The 12,249-nt window shown below is 34.9% G+C and overlaps 1 protein-coding gene across 1 annotated transcript in view; it reads right to left on the minus strand.

The window, feature by feature from the left end:
* Positions 1–1,654: 1,654 nt before the first annotated feature.
* Positions 1,655–12,249, minus strand: part of LOC143253424 (somatomedin-B and thrombospondin type-1 domain-containing protein-like) — a 35,178-nt gene continuing 24,583 nt past the window's right edge. Inside the window, exons 3-4 of the mRNA XM_076507288.1 lie at positions 8,832–8,952; positions 1,655–4,515 (exon numbers count right to left, since the gene is read on the minus strand). Of these exons, the coding sequence (XP_076363403.1) occupies positions 4,233–4,515; positions 8,832–8,952 (404 nt within the window). The 3' untranslated portion in view covers positions 1,655–4,232. The remainder of the gene's footprint in view (positions 4,516–8,831; positions 8,953–12,249) is intronic.

A 12,249-nucleotide genomic window follows, 5' to 3' on the forward strand; every position in this document is an offset into this window, starting at 1 on the left:
ATTCAATGATACCTAAGGAAACAGTGTAACAGAATTAGCTGCTTATCATTCATTGTATTTGTTTTATGACTTTATAAAGCATATAAGGAATAAATCTGAACCAACTACATTAAGAAAAGGTTAATTTAGATAGTTAAAGAACATTTAAAACAAGTTTAAAAACAGCTAGCTCACTTTTAAAATGATTACGTTAAGAATATATATGATTGAAATATAAAGTTAAAAATCAAGAATCATTTGTACCTTAGGTTTTAGACAAGTGTAATTGGAATTGCCATCACCTCATTCGTACATAAGCCAAATGGCTGGGTCCACAAGCTTTTAGAATTCAGGTTAATCCTGCCCTGATATTGAGCTACAAGGCTACTAGCTATTGTTTTAACGCTCTTAAAGCTGTAAGTGTGAAGCATGGACGATGGCATCACCTCTTGAATTCAGGACGCTGGCTTGCAACTTGATATAGAGATGTGTAACACAGGAACGTATCACAAGTTTCTGCTTTTTTTGTAGTATGGATATTCACTGTTCTCAACAGGTGAAGGTTTTCACATAACGTGTTAACGAAAAGCCGTTAACTCGATAACGTTTCAAGTTACCGTTACTTCATAATTCTCAAAGTTACTTATATCCTGTTACTTTCTGTGACGAACATTGCTACATGCGACATTGTTTCAGGATGTCGAGAACTACGTTTTTCTCTGGATGATGAAGTAATATCTATGTGAGATTAGAGTGACCAGTCACATGGTACAGTAGTTGCGCTAGGTTGCGTGTTAAGTAGAAGTCTTTCAGTTTGTTAATGTAATTCCTAATTTCATCCAGAATTGACCTAACCCAAATTTAATTTTGAAGGAACAACAGTCGATCGTGAGCAAGTAAATACACTATTTTTTATTTCAAGTTTTAATAAAGATTGTGTTTGTTGTGCATTATACTTTATTTCTTAGCTTAAACTTATCCACTCAGCACTGTTATAATATTGTGTGTCCCGTTCAAAAAGATGTACCGGGTAAATCTCAAATCTTACTTATTTCATCTAGATGGCCAGGTGGTTACACGCTAGACTTGTAATCTGAGGGTTGCGGGTTCGAATTCCCATTACACCAAAATATGCTCACTTTTTCAGCCATGGGGGCATCATAAAGTTACAGCCAATCTCGCTGTTAGTTGGTAAAAGAGTTGGCTGTGGGTGGTGATGAGTAGCTACTTTCCCTCCAATCTTACACTGCTAAATTAGGGACGGCTAGCGTGTATAGCTATCGTGTAGCTTTGAGCGAAGTAAAACAAACAATTTACCTAGATGTAAATCGCACGTCCGTTTGACCAAGTGAAATTGGATCAATATGACTTGCATGTATATCCTTAATAATTTAGCGAATAAATCAACTAAAGTTACTAAACTAAAGCAATACGATAACTTCTAGATGGTAAAAGTATGCGGTATTCATAAAGCATTTTAAAATGTCTTAATACTTAAACAAATTAATTATTATAAAAATAAAATGTTTAAAACTATATGAACATGATTCTGTTGATAACAAAATATGTAAACAAACGTTAGCGGAATTTATTTTTTAACTGTGTCTAGCTCGTTAAGTAAAAAACAAAACAAAATGGAAGTGTCTTGAATTCAAGAAATCAAATAACCCCTACGAATGAAGAAAAGTTTTTATTTAAAACATGACAAATGTATAAAAAAGCACACGATAAGTTTCGAGGTCTTTGTATATAATCAAAGCCAGTCAGACATAAAAATAAACACTCCTAGCTGTATAATAAACATTTCTAAAGTACGATGTGAGAGAACAGAAACTCTTAATACACTAATACTTTTAATATTTTATTTGACACCTCAAACATGCACTTTACTGATTATCAGCGGAAACACAAAGTTGGATTTTTCAATGTTATTAGTATTACAACTAGCCCTAAATCTATATAAGCTTATGATTCTAGATACCTAAACATTCGTTTTAAAACTTGAACAGCATATGCATTAAGCGTTGTATAGAAAATTTAGTTAGTGACGTATTAATACACAAAACATAAACATACCTGACACGTCAGAGCACGTTGCTCACTTTGATTCACCCATCAAAATAGTGAGAAATAAAGTGAAAATTATAATCTCACAACTTCGCAGTTAATATGCCATATCCAGTGTGATTAGTTATTACCATCTTTTATGCTATACTAAACTACGACCTACTTTAAGCCTTGGATAAAAACAATAAAATCAAATCATATCGACTATACTGATCGAAAATTGGTCGCTCATTTACTCCAAGGGGGAGAGAAAATATAGTAAGACCATAGCTACCATGAGGGCTCACATGTAATAGAACATATTTGATATATATATATATATAAGTTATTAAATTTTAAAATAAACCACTTGGAAAGATTCGCCATAAGTCCAAAAGTGTAAAAACAATTATTCTACATTTTTAATTCGAAATGTTGAAAATCATATATCTTGAAATGAAAAGCTTCATTAAAAGTAATATTCTACTCCATATTAATATTCCAAAACATGCCTAACCCTCTTATCATGAAGATATTGTCTCTTTCCCGTAATCTGTGGAAAAATAATCTAATAATTTCTATAAGGCCCTATTAGTAAAAATGTGCAGTAACGCAAAACCTGTCGGTAAATTATGAAATCATTTTTGGTAATCAGAAGATTAAATGTAGGCTATTAAGAATTACAAAATACTTTATTAATTCAAGATGAAATCGTACCGTCAATTTTCGTTGTTTGCGGATAAAAACAGGAACTATCTACCTAAATTTTCTTGAAAATATTTCAGTTTTATCTTTTTTTCGCATATAGTAAAGACATTAATCATGATGCTACAAATGTCAAGTATCGTATTTGTTCTAGTTTTTATTTTTAACTATCGCTATTTTGTATATCCTCGTTTTATTATCGAATGTTGATTTAAATAATAAACCCTATTTTAACGTTTAAACTTGTGTTTGAAAATGAACGCACCAACGACTGAATTGTCGTAACTGTTTAAATAAAAATTATTTCTTACTGTAAAAGCTGTAACATGTAATAAATTTCATTTAAATGCATAATATCATGTTCAGTTTAAAAAACAAACAAACCGAAAAGTTCCCGACGATTACATGTTTGGGCAAAATAACTTGGTTTAAACGTAATGCTTTAACGAAGAAGTAATTCAGCTGGAATTACTTTAATTTATAATGAGTGTTCTTTGTTAGTCCTAACGTTTATAATAATAAACACTCTTGTGCCACTTAGGCCTAGCGCATAACTATTTCAACCAGTCGAGATATTTTAGTAACGAAAGATTAACAATAAAAAAAAATATACTAGTGTATTCTATAAACTTAGCAAGTCACTTTAATATGCCTGAGAAAAGCGAAGTGTAGCGACTATTATAGTGAATGGCAACACACGAGATCTCCACGAAAACGTATTCATTAGACAAATGTACGTAAGTTGAAAAAGTTCATTTAGAAGTGGGACGGACAATATGATTATAAAAATTACAAAAAACTTCAATCCAGATATTTGCTACTACAAGACCGTTTCTAAATCTCGAGTCTTTGAGAATTAAAAATCCCCGCTATTGTTAATAAAACTGAAAAAAGAACCGTCTATCCTAAAAATAAAACTTCGAATCTACGCCAATTTCAAGTTACTGTTTACATTTAATTTCCACTGAAAATATCAACATGTTAACCGCGTATTATGAACACTAAAGATTAAACGTCCACGTTACTCTAAAACTGAAAAGAGTACCAGGAAATTAAATTTTGTTTTAGAACAACGTACTGACTGGTTGTTTATATATAATAAAAAGTACATAGTCTGACAGTATTGAACTGGGTTGTTTGATTTAACCGTTCCTGTTCATAGTGTAGAATTATTTTAAAGTGTATATATACAAATAGCGCCAACATCCTAATTTGTTCAGAAAAGTCGTACCTACGCTTGTGTATATATCGCAGTCATAATCCAATATGAAAGCCTAATCTAAAAGTATAAGCTATCGAATATTTTTCATGTTTGTATCGAACTGAAGATTAACCCATTTAAAATCAAGTACTTAAACCCTTTTTGAAGAAAAATAACCTTTTGTTGTAAATTAATTTTCAGGTAAACCCGCTTATTTTACAATAAATTTCAAATTTAGTGTTTTTTAAATTTTTTTTAACTTCTCGATTCGTTCTCCGAGCCCAAGTTTACTTTATTTCACTCAGACGAATATGAAATCAGGGACTGCAGTCGTGCTACACGGACAGGAGGAATGTTCGCTTATTTTAATCCAACGGCCGTGGCAGCTAGAGGCATCCAGTGCAGCCCAGCGAGTAGACTTGCCGTCAACCCCGTGACCTTTGCAGCGATATCCCAAATGCTTTCTCATTGCAGCTGTTTCGCAGGCTACGCAAACCCGTTCTCCTTTCTTCAATTTAGTCGCATCTTCTCCAAGTGGCGAGCACTTGTGATGAGACTTGGTAACTTCAAATACTACGCAGTACCTGAAACACAACATCAGCGACACTTTCAACACAGAAACACTTTTTTTTTAAAAAAAAAGGAATTATTAGTTTATTATTTATTCGTTCAATAAATAATAATACAAAAAGAGCAAGTTCTAAACTCAATATATTTTGAAGGAAATGTTTAAATATTATTATTATGAATAGTGAGCTTTTGTACATTCCATCACATACAATTACGGTTTGAAATTCATTACGACTTTTGTACGTGATATTGTATGCTAACTTCTTAACCAGAATATGCAATTACGAATATTAATCATTAATAACAAAAAAAAAATGTATAAACGGCTGATATGGATTGAGAAAAAAATTTATATAGAGGAACGAACAACGTTTCGTCATCACGGATTAAAAGAAAATTTAGTTTTTTCTTGTTTTAACGGAACACTCATGAGTTATTTTGATAGCATTCTTATGACTGTATTATTATACAGAAACCATAATGAGAAATATTTTTTTAAAATGGTGTATTTACCAAAACTTTTATAATTGATTGTACAATATATAATTCAGCATGGAAAAACTGTCAGGTTTATAAGTGAAACACCGCTAACTTCTTTAAACATATCTCACTCAGATTGTACATCTATAGAAAAACTTGTTTTAGACCTGACCTTTGCAGTCTTTTCAATATTAAATCTATGTGTAAAAGGTGTAATCTTGAGCGTAAAAATATTTGTTACAAAATGTTATTGTACTTTATGCAAGGCATGGGTTAAAGGCCATGTCAATAATCCTTTGGGTTCAACTATTTTGGTCCAAAGTTTTGAACTCTTGACTTGCACCCACAAGAAGTTTGTCCGGCTTTAAATCGAGTAAAGAGACTCACTGTCATTCTTATAATGCACCAACAGCTGGAAACGCAGAGCGTTTTCAGAATCCTCTTGGCGAAAAGCTTGGGCCTTATGATACGCTGGCTACTGGGCTGCCCCCTGGACGGGTCAGCGGTAAGTTTACGGACTTACAACGCTCGAAAACAAACAAAGCCTGTGTTGAAGGGATATTCCATGCTTTTCTAATGAAGAAAAATAATGCCACGGTAGCACTTCACAGGTACCTAACGGCTGTTAATTATCAGGGTAATTTATATTTTTCTTATAAATAAAAACTTATGCTAAAACACCATCTGTTAGACTTTTAACGAGTGTTATCGGGCCATTTTATTTCCTCTAATGACAGGACAGTATTTCTTTCCTAGTTAGGGGTCTAAAAACTTGTTTATAAGTTCCCGCATTTTGGTCAGTAGTCTAAATTATGAACGACTATGCTCGAGCCATGGAGTCATTGACCTGGCCGTCGGCTCGTATGTTATGTATAACTGTATTTAACGTATACAAGCAGTTATGCACGAGGCATTCATTACGAGTTATTAGTGCTTTAATTAACAACGTACGTTCAGACGTAAGATATTACTTATCTCGAGTTGCACCGACATATTTCTTACGTACACCGGTCTCTTATTGCTAGCTTAATAGACTGTCAATTCTCCAAAGGCTTTAGTCGGAAAATATTTGGAAGTGTTCCAAGAAAAAACAAAAGAACATAAAATAATTTTTATTTTTCAGATCGAGGTAGGAAAAGTTCAAGACAACGTTCATGGTTAGTAGAAATAGTGTCAGTTTCCTTGGTCCACTTATGAGACTTGCGATGGTTCTGTTCCATTTATTCAAACTACTCATTGTCAAAACGCAGAGACGTATGCAGCTTTGTTAATTAAGGGGTATAATAACGCTGCACTAATATATATCAGTGTCAAGCGTGCCTGAAGTTCATATGAGTAATAATAATTATAATATCTTTATTATACATAAGTACGTTTCATTAGATAGGGACTTCCTTCTTAGCCTAGCGGGTTAATCACCGATTATTCTGTCATTGTTTTTGTGTTAACAGCCATGTGCTCTTTTTTCTTGTTAACTCTTAATCAACACCATCTAATGAGAATACGTAATTCATGGGTATTGGAGACAACATGTCTAGTCAACAAATTCACGGTTGGTGATATCTTTAGGATATTTCTGACTACGAAACACGTGCTTATATCTTTATAAATGATAAAATGCAAATAGACCTGGAAAGTTCTTTTTAAAAAAAAGTATAGATTCAAAACTTTTGAAAAGTTGTAGCGTCTAATGGGCTGAAATATTTCAGCAGTTAATATTTTCGGTTAAAGGTTCACTGATCAGATATTAAATATATATATCTACGTCTTTCTCTAAAATAAGGGAAATATATAAGACATTGTTGGAGTTTGTAACTGATTAAATCAGCTGAAATAGTCAGTCGTAGTCTGTAAGATTTTGAAGCTCTCCAGTTAAAATTAACGCTTATTATTAGGTTGTCCAGAAAATAAATGTAGGAATTCTCATGATCACATTTAGAAGATAAATACTGGGCAAGCTGTCGTTGGTTGGTTGGTTCAATCCAACGTTTGTCGCTTACCAGGTGTCTTAATTGTTTGCTGTTTCAACTATGCTAAGAGTAAGTTTCGTAACCTCCAATGGACAACAAGGACTTTCGTTTGATTTACCTCTACGGCTTCAAACTTGGACGAAAAATTACCGAAACTACACAGAACATCAACCAGGCATTCGGCCATGGCTCTGTTACTGAACGTAGTGTTCAGTATTGGTTCCAAAGGTTTAAACATGGAGATGAAAGTCTTGAAGACCACGAAGGTCGTGGAAGAAAGCCATCCTTAGATGAAAACACATTAAGGGAAGCAGTTGAGACAGACCCTCGCACAACAGCACGTGAGCTTGCAGAAAAGCTAGGCACAAGGAAATCAAGCACTGCCAACCACTTGAGTGCGATTAGAAAGACAAAAAAGTTGGAAAAATGGATTCTGCATGAGCTGACTGAAGATCAACAAAATCGGCGTTATAAGACCTGTCAAGGATGACAGCTCCAAAAATTGAACGAATTGGGAATCGAGGTTCTGCCTCATCCACCTTATTCCCCAGACCTTTCGCCTACATATTTTCATCTTTTCGAGCACTTTGACAACCTTCTAAACAATAAAAGCTTTCAAAACTAGGTAGCTTCAGAAGAAGCTTTCAGGGAGTTTATTGACCATAGAAACTCTGATTTCTACAGCAGGGGCATAAGCAGCAAATGTTACACATTGGCAAAAGTGTGTTGAAGCAAATTGTGCTTACTTTGAATAAAGCATGTTTTACAATACTGGTTTATACTTTTCCAAACTTCGCAGTTCAAAAACAACATTTATTTCTGGACAACCTAATAGGTTTCTGTGTAAATCTGACTTTAGGTAAACTCACCCATCCCTCTATGCCATAATAATCTTACAATTGCAGTACTATCTGTTGTTAACCAAGTTAAACAGATGCTAAAGCATGTCAATTCAAAGCAGCCTGATATGACTGCAGGTGGGTGTTTTTTTTTAATAAAAAGTTGAAGCTCACCTGACTCCACACCTGAACTCATCCCATAAAAAGTTGAAGAACCTGATTTCTAATTTTAATTGGAGAACTGGGAAGTCTCATAGTCATTTGAATAGTTTCTCAAACAGGTTCATAATTAACGTTACCATTCTCACTCTTTTCTTTTGGAATGTCTGGGAAAAGTTGATATTATATCCGGGATGCCTAATTGTCATGTTTTTCGGTCAAGCGTGGTCAAGTGGTTAGGGACATGACGGTTAATTTTCAAAATTTGGTTAGCCCAAGAGTTATTGACCAACCGCCTGTCTGTCAGATCAAATTTGGGGGTCTGTTGAAGTGCATAGCCCTTGAATAGCTAATGCTACTATCAGCTTTAAAGTACCTATCTGTCACAAAAGACTTTGGATTAGAATTGTGCGGAGGTTGTGGGGGGTTAGCCTCTGTCAGCCTCTTTAAACTAAACTCCTATGTAACACCTTTTCTGTCTTTGTCTTTACTGTGGGGTTCAGCGAAAAACTCATCTGTTGCAAGTTACATGTTCCCTTCTTTTTTTTATATATAAACGGTCACTTTAGTTGCACTAACCTCTGGTCAAAGTAACCTTCTACAAAGACCAGAACTTAAATTTAACCCATTAAACACTGTAACAAACCTAATAATACCTTCTAACTAGGAGTATGAAATGTCGAAATAAAACATTTTAATGATTACATCGAAATCAAGTGCTCTCGCTGGTACACCTACAGAGACATCTATCTACAAAGTCAGGATACCAGACAATGCATTTCTTTTTCATTTTTTGTAAAGGGCATTCTCCATTTCCCAACACAATTACACATGCAGCCGACTAAATAAATATTCCTGTCAAAAAGATGTCATATAACTTACTGTTGACTCCTCTCTTTAGCTGGGTCTTTAGGATATCGAAGACGGAGATTCTTTCTTATGTCTTGAGTATCGTTCATAGTTCGCATTTTGGAAAACTTTCCACTCAGAAGAAGTGCAGTCTCTGTAAAACACGATTCTAAATTAATACATGTCAATACTGTTTGTTTGTTTTTCATTTCGCGCAAAGCTACACGAGGGCTATCTGCACTAGCCCTCCCTAATTTAACAGTTTAAGACTAGTCATCACCACCCACCGACAACACTTGCGCTACTCTGGTGGGATTGATGGTTATATAACCCCCCTACGGCTGAAAGGATGAACGTCAGATTGGGAGTCAAGCGCCCTAACCACCTGGTCATGCCTGGGTCTATTAGTACTGAATGGGGAATGTTTAAAAATGTAAAGAATTGGAAAGTTAAACCTGAAAAACACCTTGTGTCTTCGTTGGCTGAATGGTCAGTTCCGAGATCCCATGGATTCTGGTATAGTCGTTCCGAATTTTAAATTCACGTCAGAGAAAAGACAGCCAACCACTAACACTCGCCGCCACAATGAATTTGTAACGCCCTTTTAGCTGGTTAAGTGTCATTTTTATCAGTCGCCCACAGATAAAAGTGCGAAGCGTGCTCAGAGGCATCATGTATCGAATCTTGGACCCTTCGATCCGAAGCCCGACACACTAATCGCTAAACCATGCCAATAAAAATATACATCTAGTGACAAAGTACTAACCAAAGTCTCAAGTTGTGATGGTAACAAAGATAGTATGATTTTAAATTAGTAATAGTAAATCGATGGATAAACATTTTGCTTCAGTTATCCAGTCTTTTATGCAATGAACACGAACATGAAAAACATATTATTGCCTAAAACTCGACGTTACAATATACATACATATGCATACAATTTACTTTGTATCAAAAGCATTGTCAGATGTGAATATAACATATAACACCTCCCTTCCCTCCAAAAAAATACAGGCAATACAGAAAACATTGAAAAGGAAGAGAGGTAGGTTAGGCCTTTCAACTCTTTCATCTAGTAGAATAATTCACTGCCGCGCTTTCTTCTTATATCTTTGTTTATTATTTTGATCTTATTAGATTAGAGACTGGGTTTTAATTGAATTCCCCGAAAAGCTAGATGAGAGCTATCTGCGGTAGCCATACCTAATTTAGCAGTTTAAGACTAGATGGAAGGTAGTTAGTCACCACCACCCATCGCCAACTCTTGGGCTACTCTTTTACTAACGAATGCTGGGATTCACCGTTACTTTATAGCGACCCAACGGCTGAAAGAGCGAGCATGTTTGGTGTGACTGGGATTCAAACCCGCGACCCTCAGACTACGAGTCGAGCATCCTAACACTTAGCCATGTCGGGAAAGAGATTAGGAAAAAATAATTTTTAAAAGGTGAAATATTCGAAATTATATACAGTATACTAATGGTTAATTTCGGTTTCATAAATATACAATAAAATAGTCCTTCGCCTTCTAATTTTCCTTTAACCATGCGTTTTGCAATCTTATGACAATGTACCCTCAAGGTGTCGCTGGTTTCATGAAATAGTTTGCCTGTTTATTTGTCTTTTAGTGCAACAAAATGTTCTCTACACAGCATAAGTACAACAACGTGTTTCCTACAAAACAGAATATAAATACAACAATGCGTTTCCTACACAACAGAACACAAATACAACAATGTGTTCTCTGCACATGACGTGTAAGTGCTTCCCATGTATAATTAAAGGCCACATTTTTTTAATAATACGCTAGACAACATGTCAACCCTCACGGTCCATATCAGCTAGTGAATAACTCATGTCTGACATCTCACATGTACGTATGTAAACAGACTGTTACACTATATCAGAATGTAGCAAAAAAACAAAACAACAAAAAAAATCTAACAGGAAACGAACCCGCAGTTTGATTTCTGCACGACTTCGCCGTCTAATGTCTGTCTCACGCGCACCAAGGGTCACGAGAATTATTAAGTGAAATTGTGAACGCAGCTTTCCTGTTCGCGGGTGGCCAATCGCTCAGTGTCCAGGAAGAATTGGGTTATTAATATAAATTGTAATGAAGGTCACAAAATAACAGCCTAATTATCAAGTGTATGTGTGATTATAACAGATGATGCTCAGTAGATGAATTTATTACTTAGAAAATTAGGTTTTCAGCGAACTGATCTCTCCTGCTAAACTGTCGATATGTGTGCTATTTAAATACGAGTGCAACAAACGCATTACACTAAGCTTGGAATAATGACTGATGGATTTATGAACACAGTCATTACAAATAATTTTTTAATATATTTATAAATAGAAATCGCGTATCACATAAAAACTTCATCTAAAAATTGAAATTTGTATTTATTTAACCAGTTATATATACAATTATGTTGGAGCGTAAATACAATTTTTAACTGGTACACTTTATCACTGTTCTTTGCAGGAATGGCCGAATATGAGCTATCGTGGTCAGAGCGTTCGATTCGCAATTTACAAATTAAATCTCGTCACCGAACCTTCTCGCCTTTTCAGTCGTGCGGTCGTTATAAAGTCACAGTCAATCCCACTCTTCGTTGGTGGAAATAGTAAATAGTCCAAAAGCTGGCGGTTAATGCTGTCCATTAGCTGCCTGTCTTCTAGTCTACCACAACAAAATTATGGTAGGCTAGCGTATATAGCTCGTGGGCAACTTTGTGCTAAATGAAAACAAACAAACCAACAATATTTGCCAAAATATTGCTTGCTACGCTATCACAGCGTTTGTGCAGCATGAAGGTAAATTATATATTGAATTTGTGCGCACCTACCCTTGTCATAATTAATGCAATTTTCTGTGTAATTTTCTTTAGTATTCACACTAGTTAATCGTCATTTAACAAATTAAAAATAGTGCAAAATGCGACCCCTTCTTGATTTCACTCTATTTGCTAAGTCAGCGTCAAAACATTTGACCCTGACTTTTATTTCCTTAAGCCTATTCATTAAGCTTTGTGTCATCAAATTTCTTCAAATATCACCGGAACTTCAGGAAATTGGAGACAAAAAAAACAACAAAAGGTTTCATTTGTTTGAATAAGTTATCATTTCAACGTAGAGAAAACCCTATTTTCAACTAATGCTTTCGTATGCTCACTAAATAAACGTCTTAATTGAAAACAAAATTACATTTTCCGAGTCCTTATTTATCGAACGCGTTTTGGCCAAGTCTAGGTAGGAATTGTATACGTGCTATGATAACCGAAAAGTGCTCCACACTTAATACATGTTTTGTGAACTGACCAGACTTTTAATTAGACCCCCGTCTCACCTACACATTTGTAGAGCACTCCCTTAATTTTCGTGCGCAAAATAAAGTAAAAACTTGGGTGTCAGACAGGTGATTGCTTGAACCCTATAATAGATG

Source organism: Tachypleus tridentatus, chromosome 6 (assembly GCF_004210375.1).
Source record: "Tachypleus tridentatus isolate NWPU-2018 chromosome 6, ASM421037v1, whole genome shotgun sequence".
NCBI lineage: Eukaryota > Metazoa > Arthropoda > Merostomata > Xiphosura > Limulidae > Tachypleus > Tachypleus tridentatus.